Source organism: Atractosteus spatula, chromosome 7 (assembly GCF_055471065.1).
Source record: "Atractosteus spatula isolate fAtrSpa1 chromosome 7, fAtrSpa1.hap1, whole genome shotgun sequence".
NCBI classification, from domain to species: domain Eukaryota; kingdom Metazoa; phylum Chordata; class Actinopteri; order Semionotiformes; family Lepisosteidae; genus Atractosteus; species Atractosteus spatula.
Window position 1 is genome coordinate 59,156,255 of NC_142712.1, and position 19,427 is coordinate 59,175,681.

Below are 19,427 nucleotides of genomic sequence, written 5' to 3' on the forward strand. Positions count from 1 at the left end.
CCCTCCTTTGGATGAGATGTTAAACTGAGGTCCTGACTCTCTGTGGTCATTAAAAATCCCAGGGTGTTTCTCGAAACGAATTGGGGTGTATCCCTGGCGTCCTGGCCAAATTTCCTATGGGCCTTTGCCAGTCATGGCCTCCTAATAATCCCCATCTATGAATTGGCTTCATTACTTTGCTCTCCTCCCCACTGATAGCTGGTGTGTGGTGAGTGTACTGGTGCACTCTGGCTGCCGTGGCATCATCCAGGTGGGGCTGCACACTGGTGGTGGAGGGGATCCCCATTACCTGTCAAGCGCTTTGAGTGGAGTGGAAAAGGACTGGCGTGAGAGATGTGGGCACACTGCACCTGTCCTCTCTCCTCTCTCTTTCCTATAGGAAATGCCAGATTAAAGCAAGGTTTGTTTCTTCTTAAGAAATTGGAAAATGTTGTTACTCATCAATTTAAACTTGTGGACTTTGCTAATGTATTGTAGCTGTTACTGTCCACCAGGACTGGATTTTTGCCTTGAGGTCAAAATCTACTCAATGTGACTATTATTTCTTCTGTTAAATAGAATTCAAGTTAAATAGCAGACACTTTGCTTGATGGTCTGATGCTGTTTTCTCACTGTTAGGTTCTAAGAGGGCACACTGAGTTCAGCCTAAAGGAACTGAGACTTTCATTGAAATTGAAGTGGACAGAAGATCATTTCAATCCATTAACACAGAAGACACTAATGCACAGAGGAGCTACCCGGTAACTCCTAATTAATCTGTCATCTGTAATCAAGCAGTACAATCAAATCATAACTAATGGGCACAAATTGCAGCCAGGTGGTAGGGTGATGTTTTACAGTAGACTCACCCCCACGAGCGTGAATATTGGACTCACAGCAGATCTGATTTCACAGCTCCTCCTCAACCTCATTTCCTTTTAGTTAAATGTAAAAAGTGTTAACTGGAAAGATTTACTTGTTTAACTTCCTTCATTCTACCATTGTATCAAAACACCTGAGCACAGTTTTCGTCTCCCATCTAGAAGGATGCCTTGCAGATTAGTAATTAATCAGAATCAGAAACTTTTATTCGCCAAGTACAAGATATACAAGGAATTTCTCTTAGTGCAGGCGTCAACGTAAATTCCAATAAGAAAAGTAACAAAAAAGATATCTACAGATAAAAACAGGCGCCGTCCTTCGGATGAGATGTAAAACCGAGGTCCTGACTCTGTGGTCATTACAAATCCCAGGGTGTTTCTCGAAAAGAGCAGGGGTGTAACCCTGGTGTCCTGGCCAAATTTCCCATTGGCCCTTACCAATCATGGCCTCCTAATAATCCCCATCTATGAACTGGCTTCATCACTCTGCTTTCCTCCCCACTGAGAGCTGGTGTGTGGTGAGCGTTCTGGCACACTATGGCTGCCGTCGCATCATCCAGGTGGGGCTGCACACTGCTGGGGGTGGAGGGGAGTCCTCATTATCTGTAAAGCGCTTTGAGTGGAGTGTCCAGAAAAGTGCTATATAAGTGTAAGCAATTATTAATTAATTAATTAATTAAAAACACATCTCAGTGATATGTTACAATATAAAAATGTACAGTGAATACTGCGTATATTTGCAGAAACTATCGGTAGCATGTGCCGTTAAATGAAACTGTACTACTGATCCCAGAGGGGGGTGAGAGCAGTGTCCTTGTTTCTAAGGGTCATGGCCTGGGGGAAGAAGCTGTGCCGGTGTTGGTCATTCCTGGTGTTCAGGCTCTCACTCTTGATCTCCTCTGAGAGGGAACACGCTGGAAGAGAGAGTGGCCGGGGTGTGAGGGGTCAGCCATGATTCCTCCTCATTCTAGATGATATAGATCTGTGAGCGGGGGAGCTGGCAACCGATTATTTTCTCTGCACATCGCACAATGTGCTGGGATTTCCGCTTTCAGTGTGATAAAGCAGAGCCAAACCAAACAGAAACAGAGCATGTAATGACTGATTCTATTATGGCTGTGTAAAACTGGACCAGCAGCACTTGTGACAGCCCAAAGTTCTTAAGCTGTCTCAAAACGTACATTATTGGTAATTGTGGTGATGTTCCTGTCCCATTTAAGGTCCTGTTGGATTACTGATCCTAAAATTTTATAAGACTGCTCTGCTAACCATGAAACCATACATTTCCAAAGGAAGGAGAGGGGTGGGCTTCTTCCTGAAATTAGTGACCATCTCCACAGTTTTCTGTGTATTCAGCTGCAAGTTGTTGACTCCAGACCATGACACCAGGCGGTTTGCTTCCTCTTGGTATGTGGATTAATCACCGTTTGAGATAAGACCAACCAGAGTGGTGTTGTCCGCAGACTTGAGAGGTTTGACAGATTCGCTGGTAGATGTACAGTCGTTGGTGTAAAGTGAGTAGAGTATGGGAGAAAGCACACAGCCCTGCGGAGCACCAGTATTGAGAAGGACAGGATCCGAAACATGGTCGCCCACTCTGACGTACTGTTTCCTGTTGGTTAAGAAGTCATGGATCCAATGGCAGACAGGATGGGGAGCATTGAGCTGCCTCAGTTTATCCAGAAGTAGATCAGGGATGATAGTGTTGAAAGCAGAGCTAAAGTCTGCAAACAAAATACGGGCATAAGTGTGAGAGCTGTCCAGGTGCTGCAGGATGTAATGCAGAGCCAAACTAAAGGCATCGTCAACAGACCTGTTAGCTCTGTATGCAAACTGCAGTGAGTCCTGAAAGGCATCAGTCATGATTTTGAGGTGATGAGAGCAGAATGAGATCTTGTGTTTTCTGGGAACTGGAATTATAACGGGGGTTTCGAAACAAGCAGGTACTGCGCACTGGGCCAGGGACTCATTGAAAAGATCAGCAAAGATGGAAGACAGCTGTGCAGCATGGTGCCTGAGTGCTGCTAGTGAAACACGATGAGGGTCTGGGCCTTAGTGCTCAGTAATGGTGATAGGAGGGTGCAGGGTGCAAATTAGGGGGTGAAATGGAGAGAGGAGGCGTGAAGGATGTCACACACTGACTGTGGCTAGGCTGGGGAGAGGGGGGGAAGTGGAAATCCTCTCAAATCTTGAATGAAAACATGATTAAATCAAAGAGAAAAGAAGAAACCTGATTCCTCGCTGCTCCGCTGTGGGACCCTGGTGCCCATATTCGCCTGTGTCTTTGTTTCAGGTACCCTACGGCAAACCATTTGTTTCTGTGTATAAGAGCTTTGAGGTGACTGCTTTCAAAGAATGATTGCCTTTTGCTGTGCTATGTCAGATAGGTGTCCACTTGACTCTAAATGTGTGCCTTGGAAACCCCCACAGTGGTTCAGTAATAGTCACTGATGTCCCTCTCTGAAGGGCAGTGTGTTGGGGACTGTCATGCATTCCACACGCTTCGACAAACGCCTTCACATTTCCACGCTTAAACAAACGCTCAAATCTGTCTAATCTATCACCTTTCACTCTCATCACCACTTTAACCCTCCTCTTTTTCCTGACTCTCGCTCACTAATTCGGATTCTCTTTGGATCTTCCTAGTGCGCGTACCCTTCTTCTGACAGTTTGATCTCTTCCTTGCTTCCTGGACTCTCACTGGTTTCTGACCTGGTTTCTGCCTTTGCGATTAGGATTTGTTGTCTTGATTGAATTGTTCCAGCCCGGTTTTGACTTTTGTCTGCCCATTTGTTTTGGAATATTAGGACTTGCATTTTTTTTGGTACCTTTTTCTATAGGGACTTCCTGCAACAGCTCGGGGAAATCACCAACTTGATTTTATTTATTTAGCATTTAACTTAATTTTTTAGCATATACGATTGCTAGCAGGGACTCTAAGATCTTTCATCTTATTGGTTCCTTTGGCTTGTGTGAAGGCTACATATACAAATCACAAAAATGGATTTACCAGTGTTACCAGATAGAGGATACAATGCCAGTTTTGTCTTTACTGCACTGAGTTCAGTAATCACTCATTAGAAACTGAATATGTTCCTATTATTTCTCAATAAAAGTTTCATTCTGCTTTTGCAGCCACATACTCCCACCAGAAGTGACATGCAGGGTCTGTTGGTTTTCTGACAGGAAGCAGGGTGTCTGAGAGAAACACGGGGTGACTGGACTGTGTCATCATGGCTGATCTCCAGTCCCCAGCAGCTCAGCTCCAGGCCTCACAGCAGCAGCCTTGGACGGTGTCTCCCGTCTTCTTTCCAGGCTGACCTCGCAGATCCGTGTCAGTTCTTTACAGATTTTGCATGGGTGGCCTCCTTGAAAGGATCAAACAGTAATGTTTGACATGGTGGAGCTACAGCAGCAGCAATGGTTTTCTTTAGGGGTGTTTCCTCCTTTTTGATGGAGAACAGCATGCCTGCCACATCAGATGAAAAACACGAGACATCTCCCTGTATCTCCCCCCGTATGACTGATTGCCGAGTACCTCCTACAGCTTTCTGTCCCAAAATCCTATAACAAAGCAATATGGCACTAAAGTTGTTATAGATCGTATGTAAACAGCAATGTTGAATAAGAATTATTTGTCTGTAGTAATCATCATTGGTACCTGATTCATTCTTCCTTCCAATCAAATTTGACTTGAGGTTCAGAATCCAACTTATTTGCAGGAATTTTAGGGAGGAACGTACATTCACTGCATGTGTCTGCAGCCCTAGTCCTGGACAGCCCAGGTCCAGCGACTCTTACAGGCAGCCTTTAAACCAGCAACTTCTCAAAGCCAGGATCAATTTAATTATGATGAATTAAATGGGTGTTGTGTTCAATTAATCAATTGAGAGATTATTTGAAACAAAAAAATCAGAATATCATTCAGCCCTCAAAAACCAATGTTCCCGTCATTGCAACATTATTTTGCTTGCTCGCTGGATGGACTGACCAAGTTTTCCTAATCCTTAATTAACAGGTGATTTGTGGTGACCTTGAAGAATAACTGGATTGTGGCTCTGCAGGACCAGGGTTGAAGACCTTTGGATTAGGGTGACAGACACTGAGCCCTTTATGACTTCCTGAAATGGAATTGTGATATTACTACATTAATTAAACTGATATTAGCCATCTTAAGTGTATGCACAAGCATTTCTGATTCAAAAATGCTAAACATGACAGAAATGTTAGAATGGCTACCTTCAAGTGAATAACTACCTGAGGATAGTATGGACTAATAGTAAATTATCAGTATTGGAGTTATAGAGAGGAAGGAAAGTGTAGGAACACTAAATGGCACTCTCTCCATGACAATGGTTGTCTAAACATTAGTAACGCTGGCTGATCATTTCAAATCCCATGCGATCCATATAGATCAAGGTAAAATTATTTTCAAGGCATAATGTGTGCTAATCGTAATCTCGCACTGCGTGACGGTACTCTTCACCACCTGATGGCAGAATCGCTCTTTGGGGATTTTGCGATGATGAGCACTTCTGGTTTCCTTTCCTTCAGGTTTCACCGCCATTTTTCATTAAGTATATATATAAAAAATATATACTCTGCTTGCAATTTCATTTTTCTTATAGCAGTTTCTAATTCTAGTTCTTGAAGACAAATGGGTCTTCTGGTTCCTGGTCCACCAGAGTTCTGAATTAGAATAATCAAAATCAATTTAGCCTTAACCACTAAACAATCCATTAAATGAGCATAAACAGTCCTCATTCATGTGGACAGTTTCAATGTCCAAGCCTCTGTGCTACTACCTCTCTGCAGAACTCAGTGTTTATATTGTAATAATAATTGAGGGTGTTTGACACAATATAATAATTCCAGCTCTAATCTCTGTATATAATAACATCTGTATTAATAGGTGTGGGAAAGCAAGAGCTCATTAAGCAAGCTGAAGACGGACTCTGTCTCGTTTCTTATATCACAAGTGGGAGGAAAATGCTTTACGTTTTACAATATCAGGTGTATTCAATTCATGGTTGATTAGTGAGTTTTACACTTGTATTAACTGTAAATACAACAGTTTACTATGCAAAAAAAACTAGCGGTGTGAACAGAATAATAATTCTCTATTTTCTAATTCTAGAATAATATACAACTGAATTTCTACTTGACTGAGTTTTCAGAAGGTCAAGCCCAGAAAACATTTCCTTACTTAAACCTGTACATTTCCCAGAAAGCTAAGCTCTCCTGGCAAGAGTACCAACAGGAGAGAGAAGAGAAGCAGCCGTGAGCACCAGTGGGCAGGCAGTGCTGCCGTGTGTCACTCACAGCTGCACAGGAGGTTTGTCCCGGATCAGCAGTGCTGTGTGGAAACCCCTTCGCCGACGTACCAGGCGACTGCAATGAATCACAACACACTGGCGAGATGCCCTTTTTTCCAAACTGGTCAGATGGAATGGTTTATTCATAATCATCGCAGCATGAAACAATAAACAAGAATAGCACTGACAGTAACTCAAGGCCTCTCACACGGCATGCACAATGTCCCAGCTTAACGTACAGGTCGCAAGGTTTCCTTTCAGTTTTTTAACCTTTTGGTCTTTTTTTCATTTTTATCTTTTTTTATACAAAAGCCCCCCACCCCCCCCCCACATAGTTTTCAGAACACTCCCCAACTCTTCTCCTTCGCCCTCTTATATATTGTTTTCTTTATTCATGTGTTGTAAAAAGTCAGCTGAAGTACATTTTATAATTGTAACGTTCTTTAAAATTTGTTTTGATACATGTAGAAATACAGGAGCCTGTGTTGGGAGGGCTGGAGGAAAGCAAACAAAAAACAATTAAAAAAAAACAATAAAAAAAATATATATAGTCCGTCCGGAAGAGTAAAACCGTCCGTGACGCGAAGGAGACGGCGATGGAGCGAGACCGAAGCAGGAGGCCTTGTGGTCTGGAGGCACTTTGGCACAGAGCGAATGATCCACAAACACTATGGCATCGGGTGAAGCATGCTGTCACGAGCATTCAAACAAGACATCGACCTGGGGAGCGACTGAAGAGTTTCCTTAAGCGACACAAGATGTGGAAGAAAAGGCCAGCCCACCCCCCCATCCTTGCCACGGGTACAGAAAGAGGGAGAAGACGACAGGGAGGTGAGGGGAAGCTACACAAGACGCTTGGGTCGGCTGTTTTGCAGGGTGATCCCAGAAAGCAGCTGCTGACGTCCAGCACGGTCCGCGTGTGTGAAAGGCAGGCCCCCGCCCCCTCCCTCTCCTCCCCACACACTGCTCCGGGCTCACAGGTACAGCTCCTTGGCTCTGATATGCTGCAGCTTCTCCCTCACCACCCGGAAGCTGGGCCGCACCACAGGATCCAGGGTCCAGCACTGCTTCATGATGTCGTACACCACAGGGGGGCAGCCGTCCGGGGCGTCCATCTTGTAGCCCTTCTCCACCCTGGGCACCACGTCCTTCAGGGGCTGAGGGGTCAGACCGCAGAGAGGAGAGTAAAAACACGCCCACAGAGGTACTTCTCGTGTCTGCTGGTACTGTACACTGTTTCGTTGTATCATTACAGTCGCCATGTGTTAACTTAAAGTGCCCCTAATAGAACAGGTTGAAAAGCACAATAGATACTGTAAATGGCACCCTGAGCAAAGATAAAATATAAAAATTAGCCAGGTACAAAATATATTACAATTAAGCATAAATGAACAAATACTGGCACAGGAATTATAGCCCAACTGTTCCTAATAAGAAGCACTGGATTCAAACTGCAGTCATTTACCCTGTGTGGCATCAAGAGTGCAAAGCTAATGGAAAATGTCCAGTTTTCTCTTGAAAATGCAAAAAAAATACTGTTTTTCACCTGAAAACTACTATAGACGTCTGATTTTCCACCTGGCTCTGTCTGACACATTTGCTTTCCAGACATCAAGAGAGTTAAAACCCAAAGATCAAGTGAAATAATTCAGAACAGACAAAAATAAATGATAAAATGATATTAATTTCTTAGCTTCTCCATAAGTTTTATTTTTATTTGTCTGTTTTTAATGATTAAAACTACAATAACTCAGGTGACAGAATTTAAATTATTGTAATTTAATTGTTTGTGTTTTTACGGTGCTACATTTTCCAACACAGAAAACCTATTTACTTCCGATACTCCAGTACTGTTATCTTGTGATATAGTATAATAAGCCAGCTTTAACTATTAAGAGGTTTGTGTTCTGTGCAAATGTGGTGCACTCATTTTAAAATGGATTTTTAAGGCCAGTTCATCTGCCAAAGTTCATCCATGTTTTTTTATGTCCAAAATCTTATGCTTTGGAAATCTGAAGTTCCCAAACACCACAGTATTGTTGTGAAAGCTGATGCCTTGGCTTGTTTTCAGAAACCTTACATATGCTCTTATGTTTTAAATTACTTTGTCAGTCATTGAGCCAAGTGAGCACTGGCAGTCAGAAAAGTGCTCCCTCTGCTGGATAAAGTCCTAAATAAATGCAAGGCAGACCCTGCCACAGCAGAATCATCCTCTGTACTGTAGGTGCAAATGCCAGATGTGGTCTGATGACTGTAGGAGTGGGAGGCTACTAGAGTGAAGAACACTGATCGCTCTTCATTAACATGTGAGACGATGCCTTCAATACAGGCTACTCTCGCGGCTTCATGACCAGCTGTAACATGGAGCGTTACACTTGTCTAAGAGCAATCAAGGAGTTGTAATATTTTTTCAACTTCTCACAATCCTGTGACAGATTTGTCTGTGTAAGACCATGTGTTGTCCTTGTCCATATGCAGTGCTCACCACACATTTAGTACATCATAGTCAAATAAAATAGCTGAATCCAAGATACAGGAAAAGCCCTGGTGTTTTCACACTCATTCTCCAGTGCTTGTTAATGGAAGCCTGTGCAGAGTTCCTCGTGCCAGTGTCAGGGGTTTAACACGGGGCTTCTGCTTCTGCCTTTCCACCCTGCTCTCCCTGCTACAAGTGAGAGGGAGTTTCACGCCTCTAAAACACAGTGCCCCAGTCCTTCAAGCACTGAAGATAAGAGAACTGTCAGAACATGGAAATGTTACTGTAGAAATTATAAAATGGAATTTGTTCATATAAAGTAAATGATGTATTTCAGACCATAGTGCTAATCCCTTTGTGAAGTTGCTGTTCTTTACATTTTAAAAAGATGATCTCAGTCACACTTCCAAGAAATGTGTTGTGCTTTGAACAACCTTGGTGCAAGATGAGTTAACTAAGGTTTGCAACAATCTTTTGTGCATGCACAGCTCAACAGTTGACAAATCTTCATCAGTTCCAAGAGATGTGAATTGAACCTAAATGTCAAGCACTTAAATAAATGAGCAAATAATGCAAAACAGTAGCATTTTGATTATTTAATCTTTCCTGGGAGTGGGGGTGGTATTGCCATGTGGCAGGAAGGAGTTCACTCACTATTCTGGGGTAAGGCACTCGCCCAAAGGAGTAAATCTCCCACAGCAGGATCCCGTAGCTCCACACATCGGACTTGGTGGAAAACTTCTACAGAGCACACAGAACAGAAAACTCAGCAAAGGACCATACTGGAGAAGATAAGGCTCTACCCCAGCCAGACAAGTTTTGACAGAGACTAAAATTTGTCAGCATCTCCCTCCTCCACCCAAGAAGCCATCAGAGGCACCATCTTTATCCCAGCTCTCGGCACTGAGCATTAGGTTTGTACTTTTCACCGTTATAAAGATTTTAAAGATAAGTACGATTTAATGCAAATGTTATTGATCTAGGGCTCTTTTTGTCCCACAAGCCCACAACTTTAAACAAAATGAGTTTCTTGTTTGTAACCTTAACCTTGTGACCTTAGTTCATCAGCCTAGAACACACGACTCCTAACCCCCAGCCTAGAGCACACGGCCCCCTGACCCCAGCCTAGAGCACACGGCCCCCTGACCCCAGCCTAGAGCACACGGTCCCCTGACCCCAGCCCACAGCGCACGACCCCTGACCCCAGCCTAGAGCACACGGTCCCCTGACCCCAGCCTAGAGCACACGGTCCCCTGACCCCAGCCTAGAGCACACGGTCCCCTGACCCCAGCCTAGAGCACACGGTCCCCTGACCCCAGCCTAGAGCACACGGTCCCCTGACCCCAGCCTAGAGCACACGGTCCCCTGACCCCAGCCTAGAGCACACGGTCCCCTGACCCCAACCTAGAGCACACGGCCCCCTGACCCCAGCCCACAGCGCACGACCCCTGACCCCAGCCTAGAGCACACGGTCCCCTGACCCCAGCCTAGAGCACACGGTCCCCTGACCCCAGCCTAGAGCACACGGTCCCCTGACCCCAGCCTAGAGCACACGGTCCCCTGACCCCAGCCTAGAGCACACGGTCCCCTGACCCCAGCCTAGAGCACACGGTCCCCTGACCCCAACCTAGAGCACACGGCCCCCTGACCCCAGCCCACAGCGCACGACCCCTGACCCCAGCCTAGAGCACACGGTCCCCTGACCCCAGCCTAGAGCACACGGCCCCCTGACCCCAGCCTAGAGCACACGGTCCCCTGACCCCAGCCTAGAGCACACGGTCCCCTGACCCCAACCTAGAGCACACGGCCCCCTGACCCCAGCCTAGAGCACACGGCCCCCTGACCCCAGCCTAGAGCACACGGTCCCCTGACCCCAACCTAGAGCACACGGCCCCCTGACCCCAGCCTAGAGCACACGGCCCCCTGACCCCAGCCTAGAGCACACGGTCCCCTGACCCCAGCCTAGAGCACACGGTCCCCTGACCCCAACCTAGAGCACACGGCCCCCTGACCCCAGCCTAGAGCACACGGTCCCCTGACCCCAGCCCACAGCGCACGACCCCTGACCCCAGCCCACAGCGCACGACCCCCTGACCCTCTTTACCTTCTCACGCAGCGCCTCAGGAGAAGTCCATTTGACAGGAAGCTTGGCTGTATCCTGGGTGGAGGAGGCCTCTTTGGTCAGGCCAAAGTCACTCACTTTGGCAATGTTGTCCTCGGAGACCAGGACGTTGCGGGCTGCCAGGTCTCGGTGGACAAAGTTGTTGGCCTCCAGGTACTCCATGGCCTCACAGACATCACTGTGAAGAGAGGAGAACTTCAGGCCACCGCCCAATGGAAAGAAACTGCTCAACAGGGACAATACACAACCTTTCTAACTGCACAATGGCAACTTAGGAGACAGTTAATTCTGGAGTCACTGCAAGGTGAGGAAGAGCCAGGGTTAACACTGATTTGGGTGGGGGCCGATGAACTCCATGGTGCAGAGTGAAAAGAAGAAAATAAACAATTTATAAGATTTATATATAGTGATAGCCTGTGAAATTAATCTATACCACAATAGTTGAGATAAAAGCAGTCATGAGGAATACATTTCTAAACCTAGGTACTCAACTTTCATCAGTTTCCTGCACTGCTCTGAGCTTCATGCAAAAACTGTGATATCCTACAGCAACACTGTGGCACAACGTTCTCATACAGAAACATTAGGACTAGGAAACGTACAGGACAGATACCACATTATGTATTTATTTTCTACCCCAAAATGCAAAACCAAGAGCTTATAAATACCCAGACAGAACCTAAATGTGCCGCAATTCAGTCAACACAGATGTGCAGCACCGAGCTGCACAGAATATAAAATCTATATACGTCAACAGTGTAAAACATAAAACAAAAAACAGGCAAGGTTTCACTGGGGTCAAAGTGCCCTCCTTCAGCAACTTCCTGAATACAAAGACCTGATTCTCCATTGATTTTTTTACAGTTACAGAAATACTCACATTGAGAACTTGAGCAGACAGTCTCCTCCTAATACAGTCCTTCCTCTGGACCGCAGGTAGTCTACTAGGCTGCCCTGAGGGAAACAGAAATTGCTCATACAGTTGGCAAGGCTCTCCTTCACTGGACTGCACTAACAATGCACAACAGCTCCAACTTATTGCTTCTAAATTTGGAATCGCATATTTGTTTATAAAATCATCTTAACTTCTCTCCTGCACAGGAATAATGAGGCCCTACAGAGAAGTTTCCACCAACATGCTCACCTATCAAAGTCGGCCATCCTCTGATGAGCTGCAAGCTGGTTTAGCACTGACTAACATGCTGCCAAGGCCAAGGGGACCTAGCTAATTAACATTCACAGCCAGCTGTGCCCCACTGCTTGGGCGAATTCAGCAACGGCTGGCTAACAATGTGGCCCAGGGTCACACCTGAAACATCTGGACAGTGGGGCTCAGCTTGTGCTCCAAGCAGAACCCTTTCAGGGCTGGTGAGTGCTCTTATTGTTTGGACTAAACTTTGACCCTAGTACTGTTCGTAGAGCATTCTCTCCAATTCTTTTCTTAAATGGAAGATTCATCATTGGTAATTCACAATTGTAAGGGTGGCAAAGTGGAGTAATGGGGCTCTGGAGTCCGAACAGTCATGGGCTTTACCTGTGAGCAAGGTCACAGATTGCTCCGGCAAAGCCAGTCGCATACATGGGCTCAACAGGCATGGCTAATCCCTGTAAGTCTATGGACCACCGAACAGGAAGTAGTATTGGGTCGTACTTTTATTTTTCATTGGAGTATCGAGCAATAATATCCTGTAGGAGCTGACTGTGGGGGGAAAAGAAAAGATTCTGCTAAACAAATGAGGAACGTGGTATTTAGAGTTGGTTAGCTTCACGTAAAATACTTGTTTGAAAGCCAACGATTGCACTTCCTACTGAAACTGCTCCGCTGTAACATGAGTACTTGGGGGGCAATAGAATAGTGTCTTAAGTAAACACCTTAAAAAACAAAGCGTTAACCATCATGTATCTCAGAAGAAGCATGTCTGCACCCTTTTGTGATGAGAGGCTGTGTGGTTGAGGGTCCTAATGGAAAGCAGCTACCCCAGCCCTCCCCGCGGTCAGCCACTCACCTTGGCCATGTACTCTGTGACGATGTACAGGCTGCCCTTCTCCTCCACAATCACGCCCAGGAGCTGCACCAGGTTATTGTGCCGCAGCTGCCTGTAGGGGCACAGCAGCACAGTCAGCACAGCACAGTTCCGCAGGGTTGCCTTCTGCTCCTGCTCCTGCCCCTACCCCTAACACTGCCCCTACTCCTGACCCTGTCCCTAACACTGCCCCTGCTCCTGCCCCTACCCCTAACACTGCCCCGTGTCGTAAAGCACACGCAACCCTGTTTACACACATCGCACTCACCCCTGCTGGTCTGTGAGAGTCGGCTTAATCACACCTCTACTCACTGTTCAACTCCCGCTCACCTCTCATAATGACAGGTCATCACGGTGATGATGAGGGAGAAATACAATCTTAAAACTAAATGAACGGAATTTCCAGGTCTAGCAGAAAAGATGGACGGATGGATTTAAGTGTCTGAAAAATATTTCCTTTCACTATTCTTATTTAAATTGTGAATGAATATTCTTCCTGCTTCTACACCTTCACACATCAATGCAATTCATCATCTTCCAGTCCACAGCGGCAGGCTGCCCCAGCCTAGAAGACCCTGTAGCGCTGACACTCACGTCATGACAGACGCCTCTGCGATGAAAGCCTGTGCTGTGGCGTCATGTTTGATGCACTTCACAGCAACCTTGGTCCCTCTGTAGTCGCCCACCATCACATCTGCAAAGAGCGGCACACAGCCGTCAAGCGTGCAGCGCAGCCGGGCCTCCGGCCGGCCACACGGCTGTCACACTTTCAGCTGAGGCTTTGCACACGACAGATCTAACAGTGGGACTTATGCTTGCTCCATTTGCAGTTTCTATTTCTGCTCTGCACAATTACCAACTGTCCTTCTATCCTTTACTGGCAGTTCTTCTTCTCTGCTAAATACAATATACAGTACAACACACTCCCGATTCTGAAAACATGCAATATACATTCAAAAGGAAGAACAGGTATTATAAATGCATATTAATAGGTATGAATGTTGGTTTAAAACCTTAGCTTGCATATGTAGTACAACACAATATGCATCACAACCAATATTACACTTAACAAAATTTCTTACTAGCATTCGATATTTTTTTTTCATTTGTATGCCTCTTCCCAAGACTTTAAACTATGCAAACAGGATGAATGGTCGCCATGCACAGCATCTCTCCCTCCCGGAAACAAACTTACCTCCAAACTCCCCTTTCCCTATGCTCTGTATGAGCTTGAGTTCCTTTCTGTTTAAAGCCCAGCCACCTGTAAAAGAAGGAGGCAGGTCTCTCACAGTGCTCACCGCATCTTTTAAACAAAAACTCGGATTACCACTCCCCACGTTCGTCTGACAAGAAATGAACAAGTGTGTCTGCAGTGCAAAAGCACCGACAAACAAGAGAGCCTCTGTTCTTGCGCACTCTTCGCTGGTGAGGCACGATCGTGTTGGCTAACCTCTTCTAACCTAACCGGGTATCCTCTACAGTTTCTGCACTGGATATCTGAAAAGCCCCCGAGTTCTGTGCTAAAAAACACAACCAGTGTGGCTGATTTCTGATGGCTTCAGGCTACATCCGTAGAGCAGTCTCTCAAACAGGTGAAGAGCTTCAAGAAGTTTTTGGACTCTAACAACAGTGGTTCACATGATTTCACAATAAATACACCTATCTCTGTAAGGTCCTAAAGTCACGTAGAGGACTTTGATTTTACCTGTAGTTTTTGCAGCCGTTTTCATCCATAAAAGTGCTCAGTTTGTACATTCAAATTTAGTTAAAAAATATTCACTTTAAAACTGTTTGTATACATTGTAATTCAACAAAATGTGACATTGGGAGGGAGCAAATATTTCTGCAAGACAATATATATTTAAAGTACTAAACATGTTCATGAACAGACAGAGATTACAGTGCCATTCGCGAGTTGATTATACTTTTACTTGTGAGAAAATCTCTCCAGTCACAAGCATGACTGTACAGAGATTAACCCAACAGTTGGACATTAAGAAGGGCTTATGTTCCAGTCATGTCCAATTCACATACCCTTTCGCTGCTTAAAGATACGAGTGGCCCAGCATCATGTGGGCACAGTGGGCTGACTTACTTCTGGAAAACTCGTCCTGGGCAGCGACAGTTCCTTCCATTAGTTTGGGCTTAATCAATCTGGTACATAGGCCGTCAGCATCTTTGGTGTAATGCTGGAAATGAAGAGAGATGAGGATGAGTTTGACAAGAACAGTGGCCAGCTCTACACTGAGAAGAGATGGCACAGGTCTGGAAATCTCCACTTCTCATTCTGCCAACACATGCATTCAGACAGCCATGAAGGAGGATAGTAAAGACCCTGGGAGATGATGAAACAGACATTTCAGAGCAGCCAACTGCCTATAATACCACACCTATGTGGATGAAAACCAAGGATCAGGCTTGTCATTTATAGATGATTTCATCTTCTTTCTAAAGATTTTAAAACTCTTTAAAACAGAGTTATAGATGTTCAAAGCCATGAGTACCTATTTAAAACTTAAGAAGAAAGAATCAAAAGACATCTGAGACACAGCACTGACAGTGCTAAGTCACCTCTGACCTATCATTGCCCAGAGGGTGACAGGCCACATGAAGATGAGTTTACAAACAAGCCCTGCATCCAATTTACACCCTGCTTGCATGCAAAACTCACAAGGGATTCACTGATTTTTTTTTCAAATATTATGGAAAAATTACACATTTCTGTCTATATATATATTAAAACTTTGATAACAGGATTTATTCCTTAACTACAAAAAATGGAAACATTAACCTGAAAAGGAAACTCCTAACCTATCTTTAACATGGTGAAAATTAAAGTAACAAGAGTAAAACATTTTTATAGTCAATTCAAAATGGAGATAACTGTAATCCATGTAGGAAGTAACATTTTCATTTCAAAGACTAACTTTCAAGAGACTACCCTGCAAATAAAACAAGGTGCTTCAGCATGTTAAACCTGAAGCCAGGCTTTCTGATCAGATCAGATGCACCTCAGATACTCTCTTAACAAATGGTCAAGCTGTCCCCAGGTGTACAAAAACGGCAGCACAGTATAAAATAAAGCTTTCGTTTATTTCCTATCACACAGGAACACTGATCTACTCCAGATAGCTGACCCCATTCCTCATCCATCTTGTGGGAGAGTGGTTCTCTCTTGAGAAGCAGCTTCTCCCTTTTTTTTTTTAAGATCGAACAATGTGTTTTCCATGTTTTCCCATGGGGCATTGGCTTCCTACAAGAAATGGCTGGATGAAATCATTGGATCAATAAGCTACCCACTACTAAAACGACTAAACTGGTCAGATGGGCTGAATGACCTCCCCTCACTTGTCACCCTCATATTTTGATTACAATATGATTCTTGAAATAAGAAGCTGTGACAGATTAGCGTTGCAGTACCTATTAAACCCAGCAGAGGGAAGCACAAAATTCAAGTTCTAAGTAGTTCAGGATTGCACTTTGTGAAGGTCCAGAAAAAGTTTAGAACAGTCCCACTGAATGAATGGAAGCAGTGAGTCAGGACCTCAATTACAGTATCACACAATCCTGGCCATCAAGCTACAAAATGATATTCTAGCCAGGGAAAAGGACCAAATCAATTATAAGTATCTCAATCATACAGATCAAAGAAACTAAATAATTGGGATGCTAGGAATCAAAATCTGCAAAGACACAGCCAAAACAACACCACCAACAAATACGGATAGCTCACAAATAAAACAAGGCAACGAGGAAATCAAGTGCAGGTGCGTTCAGGAATGCAATGAAACAAACAGTGACTCTAAGGGTCGATTTAGAATTTTGCAGTAGCCCACTAACCAGACATATTTGTTCTAATTGATATTGTGCCTGGAGAAAGCGAGAGCAGCCTAGTGACAAGATCCCGTTCTCCCAGTTCTGCAGCTGCGCGGGAGCTGGGTCGCTGCTCGGACCTCACAGCAGTTGAAGGCTCCGCGCTGCCAGTCTGGTTTCAACGGGACAATCGGAGCTCAGGAGCAGCCTCAGGAATTCAACCATGGACTTTCCACAGTGCAGCCCAGCCTGCAACACTGCAGCACAAGATCCATTTCCCCAGCTCTGCGCTCAGACTGCAATCTGCTCCACAGCAGAGGTAACCACGTAGCTATTCCACTAAAATGGCAGCCCAGCCACAATGACACTGAAGAAGAGAGAGAACCACTCCTATCTTCACACCACCTGCAAAATCAGGACTGTGAAAGCTCCAAGAAGCAGAAGAGTGTAAATTAAGTCAGTTCGTTCAGTCACATAAACTGGACAATCTTTTCACTAACACCGTTAAAATTACATGACTTGTTCTCAGGTTGTGAAAATGTGTCATTATTTTTTTTTAAGTGTACAGAACAGCAAAAAAGCAGAATTACTCTACGGGACACAACGACAACGCATAGCAGGCAAAAACTATTTTTCCATCTTATTCATAAAGCTAAAGGTATCCAAAGTAAACACTGAACTTAAGTGTAACATCAGTGTAACCAGGTACTTGTCACAATGAAGGAGGCTGTATATGATTTCATTTAAACTGGCTTATATATAAAATAACCCAAAGACAATACAGTATAATGTTCTGTGTTCACGTGTCAGATATAACAAGGTTTCTTTTATTCATTGTTGCTTTCACTGAGCTTTAGGAACACAAATTAATCATTAAACATTAATACATGATAATGCACCCCTGTTGTGAATAGTGTTTGCATATAAACTGTGATATTTACATGCATCTCCCCCTCAGTTACTGTACTCCCTGTATGTAAATGACTCTTTGCTTCTCTACACACACGGGGCTGCTGGAGGCACACAAAGCGCACACACAGGGGCACTTCCTGCAAGCTCTGCACACCTCTAGTGTGAGTTAATGGCAATATGCCATTTCACCACAGCTTTCCCTATTCCTGTTCATAACAGTCCAGCTGCTAAACAGCTGCTTCTCTTCATACCAATAAAACGAAAGGGTGTGTCAGAAAGCCAGGCAGTTGTGCCACAGAGGCTGCCTCTGGGCTGGGCACTGCCACAGGGCGGCAGCTGCGATTCGGGGACCATGGGGCATCGCTGTAGCACAACAGCCAGGCCTGACTACAAAGAATGAGAGTGATTTTCTCAGATTTTCTACCCAATCTGATTTTAAGCCCTGTGCTCTGTTGTCATACAGGTGATGTTTTTGCCTTCTCGTGTGTGTGCATGGGTGCATGTGTGCAAGCGTGCAAGCGTGCATGCGCCCCTGTGGGTTAGAGAGGGAATTAATCAAAAGCGCGCGGTGTTGATGAAATGTGGTTCTGGGCTGTCTGCATATAGACACGGGCTAATTTTAGCTTACTATCAGAATCAGCAAGGCTGTGGCAGACTACGGTCGTGTGTTTCTTGAGGTGTTAAGAGTGTAAAAGAATGAACTTGACGCCAATTTTTCTGTTCTCTCTACCTCCCAAGCTCCATCCACTCCAAACAGTGCAGGGAAGCAAGGACACGCAGGATGCCAACGTCTCTTGCACAGCCAGAACTCAAGCCATTAGAAAAACACAGCCTCTGCAGCTACAGCCAACACTTCTTCTACCACAATGGCACCTAAACAACAACAGTGGCACTACACTTCTGGAAAAAGCTGTAGACACGCATCACTGCTTTTTAATAGTTTATGAAGATCCACCTTCTTACGTTGAAAGTTGTTGGAATTAGACCAATGTTTCTCCCCTTAAATAAGTTCTGCGTGATGAAATAATTTAATATGGTACTATTAATGGTTTTATAGCTGCCCAGTCATGTTATTGAAGCCAATATCTTGGTTTCTTTCAAGAAATAGCTGGATGGGGTCCTTGGATCAAGTAACTACTAACTACCAGACTAGATGGCCCGTAAGGCCTCCTCTCATCAGTAAGTGCTCTCATGTTTTAGTTCCCAAACGTACTTCATCGTAATTAAATGTCTTTAGGATTCCTCCAAACTGGGAGCCCTACCAAATTTCTAGTAGCATTTAACTGTGACCAAAACTAAAATATTTGGAGAAAGTCCAGGACTCAGTTTCACAGAAGAGGGAAAAAATGCAGAATACTGAGATATATTTAACACTTAAAGCTTTTGTGCACTGTCACAGCACGAAGATACAGCCAGCAGGCCTGCTGGACAGGCAGAGTGGTCACGCCTGCACGGCGCTGCCCTCCTCACCTCCACAAGCTGCATGAGGTTCTCGAAGTACTCCTCCTCATCGATGGTCAGCTTGCCGTTGTGGTAGATGATGCGGTAGTGCTCCACCTTGCCCTCGCAGCTCACGCACAGGGTGTAGTCTCCGGGGTAGTTGGTGCTCTCCCGCACAAGGAACAGGCCCGTCTCAGGAGGGTAGAGGAGCCGCTCCGCCTGCTCTCGGGTGATCTTCCCATGGAACCAGCTGCCAGGGAGAGAGCACAACCGCGGTGAGCACGGCGCACGGCGCACGGAGAGAGGAGAGAGGAGAGAGGAGAGAGGAGAGAGGAGAGAGGAGAGAGGAGAGAGCACAGAGCACAGAGCACAGAGCACAGAGCACAGAGCACAGAGCACAGAGCACAGAGCACAGAGGCATGCTCCCAGGCCAGGGAGAGAGGAGAGAGGAGAGAGGAGAGAGCA

The 19,427-nt window shown here is 45.1% G+C and overlaps 1 protein-coding gene across 2 annotated transcripts in view; it reads right to left on the reverse strand.

The window, feature by feature from the left end:
* Positions 1-6,285: 6,285 nt before the first annotated feature.
* Positions 6,286-19,427, reverse strand: part of cskl (c-src tyrosine kinase-like) — a 78,907-nt gene continuing 65,765 nt past the window's right edge. For both annotated transcript variants that reach the window (XM_088921233.1, XM_088921234.1), the window contains 9 exons: positions 18,993-19,212; positions 14,893-14,986; positions 13,993-14,058; positions 13,392-13,491; positions 12,780-12,870; positions 11,654-11,727; positions 10,756-10,951; positions 9,306-9,392; positions 6,286-7,332 (listed from right to left, as the gene is read on the reverse strand). In XM_088921233.1, the coding sequence (XP_088777359.1) occupies positions 7,150-7,332; positions 9,306-9,392; positions 10,756-10,951; positions 11,654-11,727; positions 12,780-12,870; positions 13,392-13,491; positions 13,993-14,058; positions 14,893-14,986; positions 18,993-19,212 (1,111 nt within the window). In that variant the 3' untranslated portion in view covers positions 6,286-7,149. The remainder of the gene's footprint in view (positions 7,333-9,305; positions 9,393-10,755; positions 10,952-11,653; positions 11,728-12,779; positions 12,871-13,391; positions 13,492-13,992; positions 14,059-14,892; positions 14,987-18,992; positions 19,213-19,427) is intronic.